The sequence below is a fragment of the Dipteris shenzhenensis genome, chromosome 6, assembly GCF_047967505.1.
Source record: "Dipteris shenzhenensis isolate YYH24624 ecotype China chromosome 6, Dip_SZ_1.0, whole genome shotgun sequence".
In the NCBI taxonomy this organism is placed as follows: Eukaryota; Viridiplantae; Streptophyta; class Polypodiopsida; order Gleicheniales; family Dipteridaceae; genus Dipteris; species Dipteris shenzhenensis.
This window is the reverse complement of record NC_141601.1, coordinates 41,174,333-41,196,026: the sequence shown is the minus strand read 5'-3', so window position 1 is coordinate 41,196,026 and position 21,694 is coordinate 41,174,333. Positions and strand designations below refer to the sequence as shown.

Genomic DNA, 21,694 nt, shown 5'->3' with positions numbered 1-21,694 from the left:
TGGATCCAAGACACACCATGCCAACCTAGCTCTCACATATTTACAAGCTCTAAATAAAAATAACATGTTTTTAGCATCCTTACAAACGGAGAGCTTTCTTTATGTTTGGAACTCTCTCTCTCTCTCTCTCTCTCACACACACACACACAAGACCAATGCCATTTGAAAAAATTTGCACCAAGACAAATGCCAAGGCCCCACTTAGGGCAGTGAATACAAATCGCATTGAACGGGCATTTGGGACGTGATAAATAAACGAAAACATGTAGAAAATAACTTTGACAACTAAAAGATGAGGAAGCTCAACTCCATGCAGTTTCCGGTGTATGAGAGAACCATAAATCTTCAGCTCAACTCCATGCAGTTTCCGGCAAAGCTTTGCCGTTGCTGTTGTTAATTGGCAGACACTGGTTTACATATTGTATCGTACTTCTGATGAAATAGAGAAAGAATAACTGCGCACAGCAAAAATCCCACATGCTTTGTGGCTTGCGCCCATGAAAAATAGGGGACTCTGCGTTGAATTCGAGTCGCAAAGAAGATGAAGAAGAAGAAGAAGAAGAAGAAGAATTATGCTTACAGCCACTGCTTCCGGGATCATCTACTTGGCTGCTGAAGCAGCTCACTACACACAGATGGCCGACCGGCAGCAGATTTTGGGAATAGCACTGTCGATCAAACCATCGTTCGAGACAAACCCTCTTTTGCATCTCACAAAACAAAACCCTGCTTCATCAAAGAGAGCCACCAAAAACACCATACCAGCCCAACGAAATGTTGTTTGTTAACGACACTCCCGCGCAGTCATCCTCCTGCTTGCTGCTGTTTTCTGGCCTCCCTAACAGCAATCATCCACGGGCGATCCGCTTGCCTTCGCTGCACACACCTCGCAAAAGTAGAGCTCCGATGGTGTCATCTCTCGCCTGCGCCTCTTGCTCGAACCTTCCTCCTCTGCCCTCCTCCTCGGCGCCTCGCCCTTCTTCTTCCTGCTCGCCGCCCTCTCCTCCCCTTGCTCCCCGTCTTTGTGCCCCGTACCCGCCCTTTGAATCGCGCTCTTCCTCGTCCGCTCCTCTGCCTCCTCTGCGTCCCGCTGCTCCTGCTGCTGCTTCCTGTGGGCTCCTCCGCCCTTCTCCGCCGACTGCCTGCTGGGACTCTGATCGCACCCGTTCTGAGAGCCCTCAGCGGCGGCTTTCTCCGGGGAGGCGGCCTTCTTAGGGGGGTCAGGGAGGTGGAGGGCGCGGTCGCGGTCGCGGGGGGCAGGGGGGTTGGGGAGAATGTAGCTACTACGGGGTTTGGAGCCGAGTTCAGGCTGGACTTCTTCGATCGCGTAGCGCCAAGTGCAGGGGCTCCAGCGACGTTTGGAGGAGGCAGAGGAGGGGGGGGGGGGATCAGGGAGACGGGAGGGAGGGGGGGGAGGGTCGGAGGAGAGGGAGGGGAGGCTATCACTCATGGTGATGGAGGAGGGAGAGAGCTGGGGTGGCTGAGAATGATGATCAACGCGTACCTGCGCTGAAGTTGTGTGTGTAAAAATCTATATAACAATAAGAATAAGTCGAAGAGGAAGAGGAAGAGGAAGACGAGCAACGAAAAAGACGCACTGTCCGCCCCTTTACTTTATACTCCCTCGTTTATATTTTCATTTACGCTCTGTGTAATTTATGCCTATGGCAAACCCCCCCCCCCCTCTCTCTCTCTCTCTCTCTCTCTCTCCCGCCCCCCCTCTTGGCACATGCATGAGAGAGGCAACACCTCTTCCGGCAACCAACATGGCTTATGAGACAGGCAACCCCTCGCACTCAAACGGCACACCAACTAGATGGCTCTAACCCGCAACCATTTGCTTACCTATCGGAGCCATATGCCCATCATTCCAGTAGCTCCAACAAATCTCCAATAGCCATATGCTCATAGTGCCAATCCCCCCCCCCCCGCCCAGAAAACACTCGCTATTAATTTCATTTGTTTGTGTGGGGGGCCGTGACAACGAATTAACCTAATGTAAGGTGGAAATTTTAAGTTTTGTTTTGTTTTGAGAGCCGGCTTTGCTGTGTTAGGCGTACACCCACCAGACATCTTATAGAGAACTCTTTCCCCCCACCTTATTTATTCGGCACCACCTCGAGTGTGGACCCTCTGCAGAACAATACACCAGAGAGTGGAGAAGATACCAGGGCCCTGACAAACCCAGGCATGCGGGACTTGCCTTCGACCCCAGGCCTCGGGCTCACCACGCTAAAACTCTATAAACTGGCGAGTGCTCGAACTAGAGCTACCATACCCATACCGGGCATCGACTCAACGAGTTGCCATACCCATACCGGACTAGAGCTGCCATACCCATACTAACCGATTAACGTAAGGCACAATTATGAGTTTCAGAACGTTCGTTCTTGAATTTTAGTTCCTGAACATTCCAAGTGAGTAGAGGGGGGAGTGATATTGCGTGAGTAGTGGAAGAGACAAAAAGAATGGTGGAGAGGGAGGAAGAGGGGAAGAGTGGTAGAGAGAGAGTGGAGCGGAGTGAGGAAAAGTGGGAGAGAGAGTGCTAGAGAGGGAGGAAGACAGGGGTGTGGAGGGTGATGCGAGGGGGGACTAAGGGAGAGGAGTGGGAGAGCAGGTGAGGGGGAGGGAGAGGCTGGAGTGGAGAGAGGGAGGGGAGGGAGGAAGAAGACAAGAGGAGGTGAGGGAGGGAGAGGGAGGGAGGAGAGGCACATGAGTGGAGGAAGAAGCTAAGAGGCACAGGAGTGCAGGGATAGGCCCAGATGCAAGGGTAAAAAAGCTCTCCATTTGTAAGGATGCAAAAAACATGTTATTTTTATTTAGGGCTTGTAAATATGCACGAGCTAGGTTGGCATGGTGTGTCTTGGATCCTTTTAACATAAAGAAAGCTCTCCATTTGTAAGGATGCAATGCACGAATATTTTACAAATTGAGGGGGTTGTAAGATTAGGTTAATGTGTCTAATTGAAGAAAGAGGCAGTTTAGGTCGCAGATGCGATAAGCAGGATGACTAACAGAATGCACTCTCAGGAAAGACATGTGCCAAATCTATCTCCCCTTCGCTCACTCACACACACGCACTCTCTCTTTTTTTTGGGTGAAAATCTCCCTCCCTCCCTCTCTCTCTCTCTCTCTCTCTCTCTCTCTCTCTCTCTCTCTCTCTCTGATAAAAACTCTCTATCTCTCCACGTGTATGCCACCAAGTTTTGTAAAACACGGATGGGTCTTGCTGGTTGAGGCTCTAGTTCATGCTGTTATTGTGTGTTCGATCCCTAATCAACATCAGATGTGCCATTTTGGCTCCCAATTTGTAAGTTGAGATAAAAACTCTCTATTTCTATCTAGCTCACTTGCACTGGCACACATGCATGCCCACACGTGCGTGCGCACACACACACGTACACACACACGAGCACACACACGTACATGTAGAAAATGACTGCCTCTCTCTCTCTCTTTCTCTCTCTCTCTCTCTCTCTCTCTCTCAAACACACGCACATGCACATGCACATGTGTGCACACACACACACATGCACACGCACACACACGCACACGCATGCACAAATTCTCACACATGCACAAGCATAGGCATTCACAAATTTCTCACACATGCACAGGCACACATTCACCAATTTTAATGATAAAACCCCACCCTAGAGGCCTAGGGTTGTGGTAGTTTGCGCAAAATGAGAACTCATAAAACCACTGAGATCTTGAGGTTAATGGTTTTGTGGGGAAAACACGTTGCGAACCATTTGAGGGTTGAAAATGACATAAATTCCACATTTTCACCTAACATTATGATATTTAACATGGGGAATCAGTTGTACCTATAAGAACCATTTCCCACTATGTCATTAGGGCCTAAAACTATATGCATAATTTCCCTAGTGTACTCCCTTTTCCATGCAAAATGATCGAGAGAAAGTCTTTAGCCTTCCATGCATATTTGGATACCAACAAGAAGGTATTTTAGCTATTCCCACGTTTGCCTTTTTATGGCCATCATATATAAGTCATCTTTGATTTTTTGACCCACACATTTTGCTTTTATCCTAAAGTCTACAGAGACTAGTTTCCCCTTTCTTCCTTCTTCCATCCTCTTATGAGAGTGTGCCAAACATGTGATCGATAAAATCTTTGCACTTCCATGGATATTTGAACACCAACACGAAGGTCTTTAGCTAATTCCATGTGTGCATGGCCATCATATATACATCATTTTTTGAATTTTTGACCCACATACTTTGCTTTTATTCTAAAGTCCCCACACAAACTAGTCTCCCCTTGATTCATTCTTTTATCCCCTTATAAGAGTGTGCCAAACATGTGCAGGTGCAATGGTAATGTGAACAATGTTAAGGTCATAAAATGGCTTGTAGAATCTTACAATGATATGAATATTGACATCGCACTCTAAAAGGTTTAACCACCATTAAAGATGTAGTGACCATACCAATTACATTAAAGTAAAAAGACATACTAGGCTACTTTGGGGAGATTTTGAAGGGTAGGAATGGATATTTTGTCTTCATATAATGGTTCTTGATTTTTACGTAAGTCCTTTCATAGCACTAGATCAAGACATGGAAAACAAGGAAGAAACGTAACCATCAACGTGATACATGACACAAGGTTCATGAAGACCTAATCTCCCTTGCAAGTTTTTAATACGAAGTTATTGAAGGCAAATGTTGGAACTGCAATACATAAATAAGGCATCATTTGTATGCGGTAAAAAGTCATAGCTTTTCCTCCACGTTGCTTTGATGTAAAATTTGCCATCAGTCTCAACTTTTTGATGGCCGCTTCCACCTTCATCCAAACGTTGCGGGTCACTAGGCAGGACCAAAAAAGATGCTTTAGGGACTCCAGCGCCTTCCCACACAATGGACAGACTGGGGAAACGGGGATATGCTTAGACAGCCTACCACAAATAGGGATCTAGTGATTAAGGATCTTCCATAGCATGAACTTGGCTTTCCCTGCCACACAGAGCTTCCAGGAATCATTGGCTCCCCCTCCTTAGCTTCCATTTCCTATTGAGGACCGCTATCACCATTGGTCCTATGTAGGCTAGGTTCATGTACAGGGTCTTTGCCGAGAGGCGTCCCAGCTTAGTCTTTTCGCACACCCACTGGGAGAGGCAACCCCCCTGGGACGAGATGTAGTTGGAGGGCCAGTCCAAAGGAATCCGGTTGATCACGACTTGCAGCAGGTCCTTCTCACTCAAGGACAGCGAGAATTTGTTTGTGAGCTCCTCCACGGAGATTCAGTCAGCTTTGGAGGCATTCCACATGTCCTCCCATTTTCTGAGGCCTTTCCTATGCATGTTGTGTGCACAGGGTAGATCATGCAGAGTGAACGGCTCCTTCCTGAACGTTGTGCTCCACCAAATTGATTCCAAGATCTCCCTGCAGCCCCAGGCATCCCTTCCAAGCCATACACCCCAAACATTCTTCCATGCCGACACCAGACCAGAATAGGGAAACTAGAGCAGAGATGCGATCATACCATTGAAGATTTTTCCAAGTGCCAACACCTTTTGCCTTCCCTTCGTTGACAAAGAGCTTAGTGATCTCATCTGTATCGTAATATTTTTGTCAGCCTGGGAGCTGAGAAACTAGCTAGCCTTCAATACAAGCACTGATTTTGGGCTCTAGGAGTCCCACCTACTCCATTTGGTGAAATCCTACCTCAGAGACTTGGGTTCCAAAGACCCGGTGGTAATCCATGCACTGTTATCCATATGTTATGCAATGTAACCCCGACCCCCCCTATTGGCATAGCGTAGGCTGCAGGCTTATGCCCTGAAAGTCAGCCAATTTTTGTAGCAGGTTTTTGGGCCTCACCAGCCACTATAAATATACTCGGCATTTTTATCCAAATTTTTTTTAAAAAAATCCCCAAAATAAAAGTCATGGCTTTTGGACAATAATAATGTGAAATGGCTATTACAATAGCTTGTCACATAGTATACCTTCATGTATTTACTTAATAGGATGCAAAGTTTTCTCATTGTAGAATGGCTAGGGATAAAAAGCCTACCATTACGCCATTGGATTACAAGCTCATCTTTTTTAACTTTTTCTCTCTCATTCATGCTCAAACCCTAGGGTGCCAACTAAATATGTAATATGTTACTACCCTCGTCCAAAGTCTAGGGTATGGGGGGACAAGGTCCATATATAATATGCATGGATTTCCTTTAAAATTTTCAAATATGCAAGGGAAAAATATGACATTTTCATGTGCCCCCTCCCACAAAATATAAGGTATATATATACCTTGAAAAATATGAAAGATTTTAAAATTTGTACATATTTTTCATAATATGTGAGGCCCAAGGGGGGGGGGGGGGGGGGGGGGGTCTTTTGGATGAGGGGGGGTAAAACAAAAAATACACTAAAATATGAAAACCCATCTCCTTTCAAATTAATGTAACTTTTTCATGTGGTACACAAATTTCAAGGTGTAAAGAAATATTGAAGCTCTTTTAGTGTAAAACACTTAATTTGAATAATTTCTACTCATGTCATATTGTTAAATTCATTTCATACTCAAGATTTTGATAGGTTTTCTTACTAAAGGGACTTGGCGTGAGCCATGTTGACCAAATCAAAATCATATGCCAAAAATCCAAGTTAAATTCAAAGGTCAGTTCGTCAAGTCCTCGAGTCCTATCCTTCTTGATGGTTGACAAGGCATCCCATAACTCCTGCACATTGAAGCTCTGAGATAGCCTCACCCTTTCTAACTCAAGCACTTGGGCCTTAATAGGCTTCAAAACCTCTCATCATTTGAAATTGGGGGCATTCACACTATGGCACTCAGCTCAAATCTTAAAATCTCGACTACGTGCCAAAATTCAGTGACCAAGTTCCATCTAGCATCTTGTCTATGGTCTATGGACTCATGAGATTGTTTCCTCTTAACAAGCTAAAAAACAACTTAGAGGTACAACTGCCTACTCAATAGTCTAGCATGTTTATCCTTCAGTACCTTAGCTAGATTGATGGCGAATCCTTCATCTCAAGTGCATTTGGGACATGTTGCACATGACATACATTCTCTCGTATCTATTTTCCAACAACCGGAGGAGCTTTGGTTGGACCAAATTTTGCATGACCATGAGATAGCTTGGTATTTTGAGGTCTTTCTAGATACTCCCTTGTAAAGGGCCCCATTTTTTGGCAACAGAAGCATGCATCTAGGAAGAGAGCAAAGCAAACTAGTTGAAACCAACAAACCACCATTTGGGAATGCAATCTACACCACATTAGGGATCTCCTGGCTATCATCCCAAAGAATCCATGATTTTTTAACACCAAGCTCTCGCTTGGCCAAATGTGGTGCGAGAGGAACCTTCCCAAACACCGTCACAAGTCTCTCAACCCCTCCCCTTAGCCATGCAGGCAAAACCAAGAAATTTCACCCAAACAAGGCACTAATGGTAGATACACTCATTGACACTAAAAGAGGGACTCCAAGGACTAACTAGAACCACCACACCATAAAAGAAGAAAGATCTGCCAATGAGCTCATTTTGAATCACTTCAGAGGTGTAGCAAATAAGGAAAATCCGCTTCCCAACAAACCTAGCCCCACAAAGCCAGATTGTGGTATATCACATTGAAACTGAAGAAACTATTCTAAGTCATCTATGAACAGGACCCTCCCTGTGAAGTATAGATACACTTTCCCTTTAGCCAATCATTCTAACCAAAGCTCGACAACCTCTAAGGGCATCTCAATAGACCACCAAATGTTTCCTACCAGAATCTGCCAAACCCTTTCTCTTAGCCTCCCTAGCCATCCACGTGATTTCTTGTCTAACCATCAAGTGAGCCTCATCATTAGACAAAGAGGAAAAGCCAGCAAGAAGCTTACGAGCCACAACATTGGCATACAATGTAGGCTCCTGAAAAATCTTGCCCTTCCCAACCACTCTAACATCACTCAAACCCCCTTGCCCTTCCACACCATCCATTACAACAATCTGAAATGGCTATTACAATAGCTTGTAACATAGTATAGCTTCATGTACTTAGAACAATAAGTTGCACAATTTTCTCATTTATGATCTACCTGGACATACGGGAAGAGATTTCTAGAAGAAAAATCCTGACCAAAAGAGGAAGTTGCAGGAAGGAAATTCCAAGGGAGAAGAGCTTGCAAAAAGAGTTATCTCATGTCATACAAGATTAGTTGTTCTTGGTGACTACACCCTATAGTACCTTGACTGAATGCATAGATCCAAGTGTGATAACGCTCATGTCCAATATTGAGCAATGGCTAGAAAATCTAGGCTCCCTACTAGATGAGGAGGATAGTATATATTGCTTAGAGCATATTGAGGACAAGGTTGTATTCATCACAAAGGATAAATAAGACAAAGACCACTCTAAGATTGCTTTTGGGTTGGTGACTTGGGGTATTGGCTCTAAAACTCATAGATGTACTGATGGGAGTACGTCATTGAGGTACTCTTATTGTGTTAACAACAAGCGACAAACTAAAGACCAAGCATATGTAATCTAATTGAATTAATATGATGATCACAATGATATTATTAGCACTCAATGCTTGTTAGGCTCTTATTAAGGAGGCTGAAAACCCTCTAAATAGGTCTTGGAGGCTTTTTGAATATAGGTACATGGATCTGGTAGACCTAGTTGGAATGAACATCCTACAAAGTTGTTACTTACTCATGATACTGATGATGATGACTTCTCAAAGAGGCATCAGCATACAAGAGTACTATTCTACCGCAGTGGGCTCAGGATTTAAACCTAAAAGGAGCTCATTTGTCTCTTGTGTTTGGACACAACCTAATTTGATGGTTATGAACATACGTATTGGATCATGCATGTCGCATGACAAGTTGAAACAAACCCAGGGGACTTGATACTTTTCAAGGTTTGGATGGTTCTCAAGTTCAAGAGGGGACACTTGCGTGTATATGGTGTGCTAGGCATGTTCATGATGACATTCATAGTGCCATTGGAGGATGGTACTATGGTTGTACCTATGTACAGACAATCATAGTGCTAGTGCGATTGGAGGATGGTACTATGGTTGTACATATGTACTGGCTTGCTTCTTGAATTGTAAGGATATAGCAGAGTTTCACATGGAGATAAATGGTATGTTGGTATCGAGGCTTGATTTTGACACATTCCTCAAGTTTTTCCTGAGAGATTTTGAAAGGGAGACAATGAATTATTTACGTCTTTGGGTCATTGAGGGCTGGTAGTGTGACAACGAGAGAGTGTATTGGAAAATAGGGTCCAATATACCACTTGTAATCCCCCACAAGGAGAGCATAGGCCCTAGGGACATGGTGCCAGTGTAGGAGTGGCGGGTTTGAGAGTCTGCTATGTGCCCATCAAGTTTGGATGCCACATGGGTAGATCTAGGTGGAGGGAAACATCCACACATCAACCACATGGGTAGTAGTAGTAAGCTGCCACATGGGTAGTAGTGGTAAACTGCCATTTGGGCTACCATTTGGGAAACATCCCAAAGGTCAACCATATGGGGTAGTATCGGTAAGCTACCATTTGGGCTACCATATAGTCCAAGACTTATGGCAAGCAATAGATCCTTGAAAGAGGAGATGTCAAATACTTGTATGAATGTTTTAGCAACAAGCAAGAAGGTGTACTAGCAAATGAAGAGGCTCAAAACCTATATAAAAGGTACAAGAATAGATATAGATGACACAACATCATGTATGGAGGCCAACAGGCTATGCAATCAATGTGTTGGTACTATGGGGGTGGTACAATAGGTACAACAACATGTAAAAAACTTCTATAGGGATTGAAAGAGAGTGCAAAAGGTGGCAAATGTGTAGGTTGGGTGTAGTAGGGCCATAGCAAGGGGTAGTAGGCATGGCACAAACAAGGGCAAGGGAAGACTTCTAGTAGGGTGGTAATCTTGATAAGCGAGGTTCACATACTTGTATGGATGTTTTTGCAACAACTACAAAGGTGTACTAGGAAAAAGAGCCTAGAAACCTATAGAAAAGGTACAAAAGTAGGCATATATGACATACCATCATGTATGGAGGCCAACATACTATGCAATCAATGTGCTGGTACTATGGGGGTGGTACAACAAGTACAACAACATGTAAAAAACTTCTATAGGGCCTTGAAGAGAGTGCACAAGGTTGAAAATGTGTAGGTTGGGTGTAGTAGGGCCAAGCAAGGGGTAGTAGGTTGTGTGATACATGGCACAGATGAGGGCCAGGGAAGACTTCTAGTAGGGTGGTAGTATTGATAGCAAGGTTGGTAAAAAGAGGCCTTATACAGGCCTAGCCTATTTTGGATAAGCAAAGACTAGGTTAGCCCAGTCTGTGTCTAGTTGACTAGTATTATAGACTAGGTCAGCCAATCTAGGGGAGCTAGACACTCTCTATAAGAGGCCTCATTGTGAAGGCTAATAGGTAGTTGACATTAGAAGCAGCCCTCACCTATTTAAGAGAAATACATGGTGCATACCTACATCTAGTAGAAGAACATAAGTTTGCTGGAGCCCCTGCCGTGCTTTCTTTTCATGGTAGCTGCTGATGTGGATGGCCAACTGCAAGCCTGCTTCCCTTTCTGCCACATACATCAAATCTTAGACCACATTATCTGCTTCCCTTTTTGCCACATACATCGAATCTTGGACCACATTATCTGGCTGAAATACATCTGGATAGATAAACATGACAGGTTTAAGTACAGGATTCCAATAGTCAATCACATTTTAAATACAGTTTTCAAAAACAGTATATCTGGACAAAATTTAAATACAGGTTTAAGACCATAATTTAAAATAGATTTTAAATACAAATGATAAATAAAATTTAAGAACACATGTTGAAATACCTATTTTAACTATTCTAGAATCATTCAAATCTAGGCATTTTAGATTGAAGGACACTTGAACAACTCAAATCATCCACATTGACATTGATGGTGAACTAGTTCAAATCTTATTACATACATGACAAGGTCAATGACAAATAAATCCAATGCACTGTGCTAACACTCTTAATTGAGAGCACATGTAAAGTAGAGATGGAATTTCAATTGTGTAACCACAAAATCATACAACTCCTAGTGATGGAATCACAAAATGCTTTAAATTGATAAACTTTGCATAGATCCATACAAGTCTCAAAATACTGAGTTTTTGTCAAAGCTCTTGATATTGAGCATGCCCAATAACAAATACAATGTAAGCTATAAGTCTTCACTACCCATAGGGCCATCTAGGGCTACAACTTCTTGCAGGCTTTGGGCTTTAAGTGGGGACTATGTGAGGGAGTTGTTTTTGCTTTTGGACCAGCAGCACTACCTCATGGAGGCATCGGTGTGCAATGCTTTTCTACTGGGACATCTATAGGCTTGGCACTGGAGCCTGCAGCAACTGTAGGACTTTTTTCCTTTTGCTCCCTGGTAGTGGCTCCACTCTTGGTCTCCAGGGTTCTTCTACACCCTGAGACATGTGAAGGCACAGATTGTAAATTTTAGGCACATGTTAATATTTTGACTCTAAAATTACTGAAAAGCCAAAACTATCTCACCTTTCTCCAATCCGTCCGTCTTTCATTTCTTTGCTCTTTTACCAACAAAACTCTATAGCAGCAGGTCATCCTCCTCTATAGAAACATCCTGCCCTGAAGGTTCATCCTCCCCTACAAGGGATTTCTCTTTCTCTTTTTGTTCAGCTGGAGGGGAATTCCCCTTTCCACTACTATTTATTTCATTGACATCCTCGTTCCCTATGAAGGAGTCATAGTCACACTAAGACCGCTTTTGTGATAAACCTGCTTGAGACATTTGCTACCCCGCAAGTAACAACAGTCAAGTGACTGAATGTTAACAAGACTTAAATGCATGAAATAGTCTCTAATAGTGCTTATGTTATTTGCAACTCTTGTTTGAGCTCTAATAGTGCTCTATTAGTCCTACTTTATGCTGTAATTATGCCTTTTAGTGAAAGTTAGTATTCAATTAGTGCTATAATAGTGCTCTAATAGAGCTTTCTACATTTTAGTACTCTAACAGTGCTCAATTAGTACTTACTAGAGTCCCAGTACCTATTAGTCCTCTATTAGTGGTCAAATAGTGCCTATTGGTGATCTAATAGTGCTTCTTAGTGCAATGATAATTGGTCTGATATATGCTAGAACTTATTAGAGTTCCAGTACCTCTTAGTCCTCTAATAGTGCTATAGTAGTGTTGTAATAGTGTCCTCCAAGGCTATGCTATAACTTGATATAGTCCAAGTGCCTAGTACTACTCTATTAGTGCTCTAATAGTGCTTGTTAGTGCACTATTAGTGTTGGTCAAAGCTATGCTAGAACTTCTTAAGAGTTCAAGTACATGTTAGTCCTCTAATAGTGCTCTAATAGTGTTTTAATAGTGTCCTCCAAGGCTATGCTATAACTTGATATAGTCCAAGTGCCTAGTACTACTGTATTAGTGCTTGTTAGTGCACTTAGTGTTGGTCAAAGCTACACTGGAACTTCTCAAGAGTTCAACTATATGTTAGTAATGTAATAGTGCTCTAATAGTGTTGTAATAGTATTCTCCATGGCTATGCTATAACTTGATATAGTCCAAGTGCTTGGTACTACTGTAATAGTGCTCTAATATTGATCTATTAGTGCTTGTTAGTGCACTATTAGTGTTGGTTAGAGCTACATTAGAACTTCTCAAGGGTTCAAGTACATGTTAGTGCTCTAATAGTGCTCTAATACTGTTCTAATAGTGTTCTCCAAGGCTATGCTAGAGCCACAATATAACTTCTCAAGAGTTCAAGTACATGTTAGTCTTCTAATAATGCTATAATAGTATTGTAATATTTCTCCAAGGCTATCCCAAAACTTGATATAGTCCTAGATGGAACTACTGTAATAGTGCTCTAATAGTGCTTGTTAGTGCACAATTAGTGCTGGTCAAAGCTAAGCTAGAACTTCTTAAGAGTTCCAGTACATGTTATTCCTCTAATAATGGTCTACTAGTGCTACAATAGTGCCTATCAGTGCAGTGTGTTGGTACTTGTTATGTGTTCCAATGGCGTAGGTCAAAGATGTGCCACTACTGTAATAAATACTGTAAGTGCTATGCTAGAGCTCTAAACAATGGCCAAGGTAGTGTTGGTGAAAACACCTCCAAAGCCGATTGAAGCATGTAGTTTTGTGTCCTCATGTGGTGGTCGATGTGCACCTACCACCAATGATCGTACAGCATCAGCATTAGTTATTCGTTGTACACAACCCAAATGCATGCACTCTTGCTCAATGGTGCATAAATGTACGAAGAAAAATAGATGGTACAAGTGTTTGCATGGTAGCAAAACACCTTGTACCTCATCATCATGGCCAAGGCCGCACCTAGCACAAGAACCATAAACTATCAAAGGGATTGGAATCCTAGCGGCTTGCTGCCAGCATGGCATAGGAGGCTGCAGAGTTGTAGAGGCTTTGCTCTGCACATGTTGGACCATCTTTCGAGCAAACTCTATATGCACCTCACATTCCCTTAGATCCACTTCCCATCGGCTTGCTTCTTCCTACAAACACATGAATAATTGAAAATCCATCTCCCAAGTGTTTGAAAAATCAAAGTCTTGCAAGCACTACAAACAGGTAAGGAGCTCGTTTTTATAGAAAGAACAGTCCTATGTTTGGAAGCTTCACAATCAATGGCTACTTTTGGACAAGCAAGGAGCTTGTTTAAAAAAAAGAATAGTCCTGGAGCTATGTCAGCTCACCTGGTCCACTTGCTTGTGCAAGAAGGATGTCGCTGGGTTTCACTTGCAGCTCGCTCTAGCTCACGATTAGCAATAGAAGAAGCAGACTTTAGTAGAAGGAAGAAGAAGACCAGGAAGGGAAGCTTTGCATGTGCTACACAGGGCTTGGCTCATGTAGAACTTTCATTTCGTCTACGGGTGTGTGTGAGAGACAAAATCTATAGTCAGTGTAGTGCATGTCACCAATATCATAACAATCCATTACACTGAGTTAGTTGGTAAAGGCTTTCACTCATCCATGATTCAGTTACATGCTTTTTAAAAAAATTGTTCACCCCTCTACTTGTTGCTTTTTAAAAAAATTGTTCACCCCTCTACTTGTTGTTAAAATATTACTATTGGGGCACCACTATGTAGCACATGCAAGTGTACCACCTTACCATGCACCCACCCCTCCACTCTTCTCCTCTCCCCTCTTCATATTTTGTCACTATAAACACCACCAAGCTTCATGAGATGATTCTCACTCCTTAAATTCCATTGGCAAGGTGTTTGTAGAGTATGACCCTAGTACCATTCTCCTTGGCATAGAATTATGGAGGAATGGCAATGGTTGGATTCTCCCCATTAAGTATGGATAATGTAAGAGCTGTTAAGGTGTTTATGAACACCACCAATGTTCATGAGATTATTCTCACTTCATAAATTCCAGTGGTTTGATTTTCCCCAAAAATACTATGAAGTGAGAATTTAATGTTATTTGAGTTCACAATGAACTGTTTAAGTTTTTAGCACAATATTGCATGATTTGTCTTAATGCAGTTATCAACGGACAACATAATTAGTATTTCATACTTTTTTGAATGATAATGTAGTTGTTTTTGCCTATTTCTCTAGTTTTTCATGGAGGAAGGCTACAATTTGTCAAAATACTGCCAAGCTCTAGGAATTGGGATTTTTCGAGCACCTCAAGTGGAAACACAAGAATGCATTTGGAGGCCAAGGGACAAGGTATTCGATGATAACTCAAACCAACTCTCCACCTCTCCAAGATCAAATCAAGAACATGCTATAAAGGTGGTGATGGCAAGAGAAAACCATTTTGTTGTGAAGGTCAATGAAACATCTGCTATAAAGGTGGTGATGGCAAGGGAAAACCATTTTGTTGTGAAGGTCTATGCAACATCTGCTACTACAGAACCACAAGAACCTATCCTTAGAAAAGGTAAGAACCATGAGAACATGGAGTGTGCCAAAATGAGGAAATATAAGTTATCATGTTACCACCATCGATCAAGTGATGCACAAACCATACAATTGAGGTTAGAAGAACCACAAGACCCTTCTGATTTTAGCACTTGGCATAGTTGGCAAAGCAAGTTCAAATGGATAGATAAGCTATTGAGAGATATGGAACACGCTTTTCTACAACAATGCATGTATGTTCCAACTGGTTATATGAATAGTAGGCCACCATTTTACAAGCATAGTCCTTTCAAAAATGTTACTTCCAATAAATAAGTGTTGTGGTCAAAAGTTCGTAGTCCATAGTGAGTAGGGTCGCAACTAGGATCAAGTACTCAACTGATGTCCAAGTGGTCCAAAAAGTGTTTAGTTGGAGTTAGAGCTGAATCACATACTATTATTCAAACCAAATCTTCAATTCCAGCTGAAAAGTCCAAGTCCCTTGAAACTCCATGAGGCTTCATGAATCTTGTTAGAAGCACGTACAAGCCAATCTTCTCTATTCTAGGTGCAAAAGTGAAGTTTGTGTTGTAAGCATCCCATTCAACTCGTCAATACACTCACTTCTTGAAAACCCACGAGGTTTCAAAAATTGTTAAAGTTGGTGCATGGTCATCCAAACTTACAATTGGGACATCTAAGTGTGAGTCAACCATTACAAGTCACTTTGCCTAAATTTCTAAAACCTTGTAAGGTTTTGAAAAAATCCACTTGTACATGTTTGCTCCAAAAATATGCATTGTCCATTGATCATCCATGTTGTCCATGGCAAAGTGTTAGATCCAAACTCCTAGTTTTGTGTCTCTGTAGCGTTAGGTCTACTCCCAAGGTCATCTCATAGAATCAGTGATATAGAGAATCCTCTTTTTTCCCTATATAGAGATTAGTCAAAAGTCCCTTGTGAATTAATCCTTTCTCGACCATGAGAAACTGGTCAAGAGATCTAGCTTTGAGAATTGACTTTAAATGTTTTCTTCCCTTCTCCTAACATTTTAACACTCAAAGGGACCAAACTATATTGCGCCTCTGTAGCATCTGGCTCAACGTCTAGCTCAGGCTTGATTAGCATCTTTGTTGCCTCCAGATTCCACTTTGGAAGATTATCCCATCCACTTCAGGCTTAACAGAATGTTTGTCTTGGAGTCTTAAAGTCCAAATTTTATTCTCCGAGCAAACGGTAAGAATTATGGGAAGAGATCCATATTGACAATGTTGGTTATAATCTACGACCTGAGTGCCAAAGGTTTGTGCATCCTAGGATCAATTCCCATTGCTTTAGTTTCTTTGTTATATGTGCATTGCAGTAGTTCTTTATCTCGTCATCTATGGGGTTGGTTGCTGAGCAGCTATTCTTGACCATGTGCAATGACGATCTAGTACCCTTAGCAGGTCATAGTGTACCTTATTGGATACACATTGGCCTTAAGTTCATATTGAGGTTTGAAAGCCCACATCATCACATCTATCAATTTGGTAAGTTTTCCCATCATCTGCGAGATGAGTAGAGTTGAACTTGAAACTTCATTATCGAAGGAATTAGGGGTGAAGGCATGGAAAGTTGGAAACGTGTCTTCATAGACGTTGAAAAATGCTATAGCTTTCGAGTTGTGTATAATTTGTGTCTCAAGTTCACTCTTTTTGTCTTGCAAGTTCTATATCCTACATATTTATCTCTCTCTCCCTCCCGTAGAGCTCACTCTTTGTCTACCATATAGAAGATGCTGTGTACTCCCTGCCCCTCTCCCTCCTCTCTCTCTCTCTCTGCTCCCATCCATTTTCTCTTGTTGGAAATGACTCAGCTATTGTTGCTCCCTTATGCCACTTTCAAATTTTCCTTGCATAGGGATTAAAGAGAAAGAAATGAAAGATTCAAGGTGATTGCATCATTCATCGGTGGAAAGGCTATATATACCACGTGAGGTATGCAAACATGTATTTAAGTAATGATGTCAATTTGAGAAAGAAAGAGAAGAGTTTAAGAATGGCAAGCTTTTATATAGAGAAAGGGTTGTTGCAATTCATGGAACATGGTTTCTGAAACTGATGCTCAAGCGAACGAGGGTAGTAGTAGTCCAGTGCATAGCAATACTTAGTCTATGTTTGCTCAGTGCAATTGTGCCGACACATGGAGAAGAGCAACAATCGGTATCCTACGTGCTGCTGTGTGCCTTAAAAACGAGAGCCATGTTGTCGACCATCTAGGGAGGCTTGGTGACAACTGCAGCATTGGCTCTCGATTATTGGGTAGACTCTTTTTATGAGAGTTCAATTTGAAGCAAAATCGTGAGCAGCATCATAGGAGCATGCACAAGGGACTTTGGACCAATCTCTATATAGGAAAAAAAGAGGATTCTCTATATCATTTACTAGTTTAAAATGAGCATAACTAGGAAGTGTCCAAACTAGAGAAAATAGAACATTTCCTACTTAGCGTATCTAGGGAATTACATACTCCTAAACCTTGCAATTCATGAAACCTTTTACTTGTATGTTTGAAGGTAATTTGCCATTCATTAGAAGATCATTAAACCTCGGTTTTTGGCAACACTGGTTTATTCTTTGAACCTACTTTGAATATAAATTTATCTTCCATGGTTACAGTAGTGTTCATGAACTGAAAAAAGGTAATTGGTTGTGAATTTGTCTGAGGAGTATGTGCATCATGAAGGTTCTGGTGCACGAAGGATGGGTGCTTGCTTGGAAAGGCAGGTGGCTAAGAAATTTCTAGTTCTGCAAAAACTTTAGTAGAAGCTTGTGTCTATGTTTGAACCTCATATAGTTAAGGGGGTAGTGGGGTTCTACTTTGATTTTATAGGTAGGCTCTGTAACCTCGTAGGGTCATGGGGTTAACTTGGAACCTTGTGGGGTTCAACGGCTCTTATGGGTTTACAAGGTTTGATTATTTTCTCGTTGTTTCTAGGTTTTGTAGTGTCCAAACTAGAGAAAATGGAACATTTCCTAGGTAGCCTATCTAGGAAATCACTAGTAAAAAATCCCTATGTAGGAAAAATCACTCCTTATCAATGACAAATTTTTCCATATAAGAAAATTATGTATATAGGAAAAATTTCTCCATATAGAAAAAAATTGTCTATATAGGGAATATTTCCTATATAGAGAAGTTTGTCATTGACTCCCTAGATAAGGAGTGATTTTTCTTGGATAGGGAAATTTTAGTAGTAAGTCCCTAGATAGACGATCTAGGAAATGTTTCATTTTCTCTAGTTTGCACTCTTCCTAGTTACAAACTAGTAAATGATATAGAGAATCCTCATTTTTCCTATATAAAGAGAAAGCAACTAGTTCTAAAACATCATTGTCATTTTTTTTGAGTATTCTAATTATAAAAAATTAAGCATTCCACCCGAAAGTTCAAATACACTAATGCAAAGATTATTACCATACCCACATGGACATCCACTATAACTCCCACAAAAGTCATGGTGAAAACTAAGCTATCTCCTTTATTGTTTTAAGAACTTCTATAACTACACCATCTAGATCCCTAGTTGAGAAGTGATGAGTGTCCATGAGATTGGGTTCACCCAGTAATTCCATCTCCACCAAACAAGAATATGCCAAATTCATGCCAGCACACATGTCTTAAAGAGTGAACCCTTGCGCTTTTGATAATATTGCAACTATATTGCCTGTATAGCTAGTTCTATATTACTTGTGCAACTTGGAAGATAGCATGAATTCATTGCATAGCTCTTGTACACCTATATTGCTGATGTAGCTAGTCCTATATTTCTAGTGCAACTTTGAAGGGGTAAAGTAGACCAAAGAATGCCCCATGTGGGAATTAGTGCATTACATTGGCATAGCTATCTAAGGGATAATTGCCTTCAACCTATGCCAAGGAACAACCATGCATTAAACACACATGCTTGAGGGATGAGAGCACTCGTTATCAAATGATGCATGATAGTAGCACAAGGATCTACATTATCCTTGAGTTCAAACTCCAAAAGACAAGTAGCTTTCACTATCCTTCAGGCCAACAATAGCTCCATGAACTCTCTTCAATTTTAGAGGCATTATAAAGGAAAGAAATGAGCTATCAACCCGTCAATCCCATGTATAATCGATCTATTTAATATCACTGAAATAGAAATAGACATGAGATTCGATTATCCTCTCCCCTCCATGGACAAAGTTTGTATTGTTTAAAAAATAATCAACGACAGGAATCTCAAGGGCCATGGTTGTGGCATTGTTTATAAATTGACATTTTTTGGAGTCAATTAGAGGTAGACTGTCTTCTTTCATTCCATTGGCATTGGTTCCTTGTTCATTGTCCTTGTGAGCATCGTGTTGGCAAGTGTATGTACAAAATGGGCTGACTTGAGCAGTGTTTTGAGGGCTTCATCTAGGAGGTCGATTGGGGCAGGAGATGGACTGGGAGGTATCATGCTATGCGGTACTAGTGTTGGAGGCATTAGAAGAGTACTCAGGAAGATTTGTGCGAGGAAGGGGGGGTGGGACGGGTTGGGTGGGTTGGGCAGGATCAATGGGAGGTGGTTGTGGGAGCTCGGTAGGTGGGGCGAAAGAATTAAATATGGATATGGCTTCTTGATCCTTTGCCTCGATGACTTCCTTGGGGTATGCTACGTGGATTGTATCAAAATTGCTAACCAAGGACTCAATTGAATTCTTGGAGAGCTTGTAGCACCTAGTTGTAGAGTATTATTATGTCAAGGGAATGGTAGGCTGTGGAGTGGTAAGCCATGAGGCGCCCTTGCATTTTGTATCGTGGAGGCTCGTCCATAGGTCTGCATCCAATTGATGTCAACTTGAAGACTTTTGGGAGTGCAGACCCACGGGCTGAGTTCCTTGGGCTTGGCTAATTGCATCACATCATCATCCTGTGGATAATTTGTGGACTCTGTGATGACCCAACACCATGCCTAGAAGTTAAGCAAAATTGGGTGAGCGGCAAGTGTTTGGAGGTCAGAGAGGGACAAAGAAGAGAGAAACTGGAAGGTTGAAGGTCTAGCAAGAAGTAGGACATGGCAAGAATGGGGCAGTAGTCATCGAGATTACGGTGACAGAGGATGGTTTGGAGGGCATTAGGAGGAAGTGAAGCAGTGAGATCGAGGTGGAAGATGAGATTTTGTGCTCGGAGGGTATCAAAGTGCATTTGGAGGGTTGTGCGTGGAGCAAGGGTGTATGTGGCTAACTATGCGGAAACCTCTCGGTACATTTGAAATTCTTGTTGCTCACAATCTTCCAACTCAGAATCCTCTGGGTGGCCAGAGGTACGCAGCCATTGGTTATCTTCCTACATTGACACAGTTAGTGCCTGTTCCTGTGCTAAGAGATCTTGGAGGGTCTAGATCTAGCGGTCGTATCCCTCCCGAGTCCTTGCTTACTGTGCCTTGGCTTGCGCTCGTTGTTTGCCTATAGTTCGAAGGCGAGACTTTGCCTTGTTGACCTAGTCCATGAGTGTTTGGACCAGGGATTCACTTGTGGCGAGCTCATCCTTGAGCTTGGTGACCGAGAGCTCGAGCTCCTCTACCTTGTTGTGGTACTCCTCTACTTGATCAAGGGCATTTTGCTATGGCTTGGGCGGCAACCATTAATGTGTGGCTATCCCGCATGGAGAGTTGTGCCTGGGAGCAGAATCACAGAGAGTTGAGAGGCCCCTGTCGGCTCTGTAGAATTGTGCGTGCCATTTGTGGGAGTTGAGCCATTGCCTCGAATAATTGTTGCTCCATTTGATCGGCATGGAAGAGCTACTCTACCATCATGTGGTTGTACCCACTTGGTGCCTGATAATGGGTGCCTGATAATGGGGCACACTACAAAACTGTAGGGCTTCGGTGAGGCTTTTCCATGGAGATGAGGAGGAGGCACTAACGAATGAGGTGGTCTCCTGTGGGTCGGCCTGGCTGAATCTGAGACCTGGGGCACAGGGGGGGTTGCCAGAACAGCTTGAGCTCTTAGGTGGAGGCCAATTGTGACTGTCTCATCTCTCAGGAGATCATCGACCAGGATGGGCTCTTGTTGTACATCCTTGCCCTTGTCATGGGGATCCTAGTGCTTCGAGGCGGTACTATCGACGTAAGAACACTTGCACCTGGCGATCCTCATATTAGGCGAGTAGTTGACTATGGTTCAATTGAATGTGGTGGCTGACTGGAGTGGTGCCGGGCTTTGTTCATGCTCGATTCGGGGTGACTTATGTCTCCTCTTAGTCTGCTAGTATTGATCCTATGGTGATTTTGTCGACCAACCTGTGGCCGATTGGCGGTTTCTCCTGTAGCATGTGATAAAGAATGGGCATGTACAGCATGGGGTTTTTGATGACCTCAACATGTGTCTTGAGGTCCTCCCACATCTGATTACAAAAGTAATCTTCCCAATTAGTGTCCTGGGGGGCTACCAATCTCGTCAAGATGTTGGGCACGATCAATTGGTGGTGATCTGTGTGCTCAACTTGGGTCAACCACTGTAGGGCTCATTCTGACTTCTCCCATCTATGGCTTGATGATCTCTGTAAAATGAATGTGCCTCTAACTGGTAGAGATTAGATCCCATAATCTACCTATTAGTAGAAATACAGTATCTTCATGAATGCACTCAGACTTCTGAAAGAGAACACATCAAGAGTGCAATAGAGATAGTCGATTGAAGTAAACAATTGCATATCTCTTGTATTGCAAATGCTTCTATAATAGGATATAAAGTA

General features: G+C 42.4%; 1 protein-coding gene across 1 annotated transcript; it reads right to left on the bottom strand.

Annotated features, from left to right (window-relative positions):
* Positions 1–237: 237 nt before the first annotated feature.
* On the bottom strand, positions 238–1,565 carry LOC147901179 (uncharacterized). Its single transcript, XM_087376193.1, has one exon. The coding sequence runs from the start codon at positions 1,448–1,450 to the stop codon at positions 839–841; it is 612 nt and encodes a 203-aa protein (XP_087232319.1). The 5' UTR covers positions 1,451–1,565; the 3' UTR covers positions 238–838.
* Between the last annotated feature and the right edge of the window lie 20,129 nt (positions 1,566–21,694).

Bases quoted from the DNA above. Each gene is read 5' to 3' on its own strand.
- LOC147901179 (XM_087376193.1), bottom strand. From the start codon at position 1,450: ATGAGTGATAGCCTCCCCTCCCTCTCCTCCGACCCTCCCCCCCCTCCC.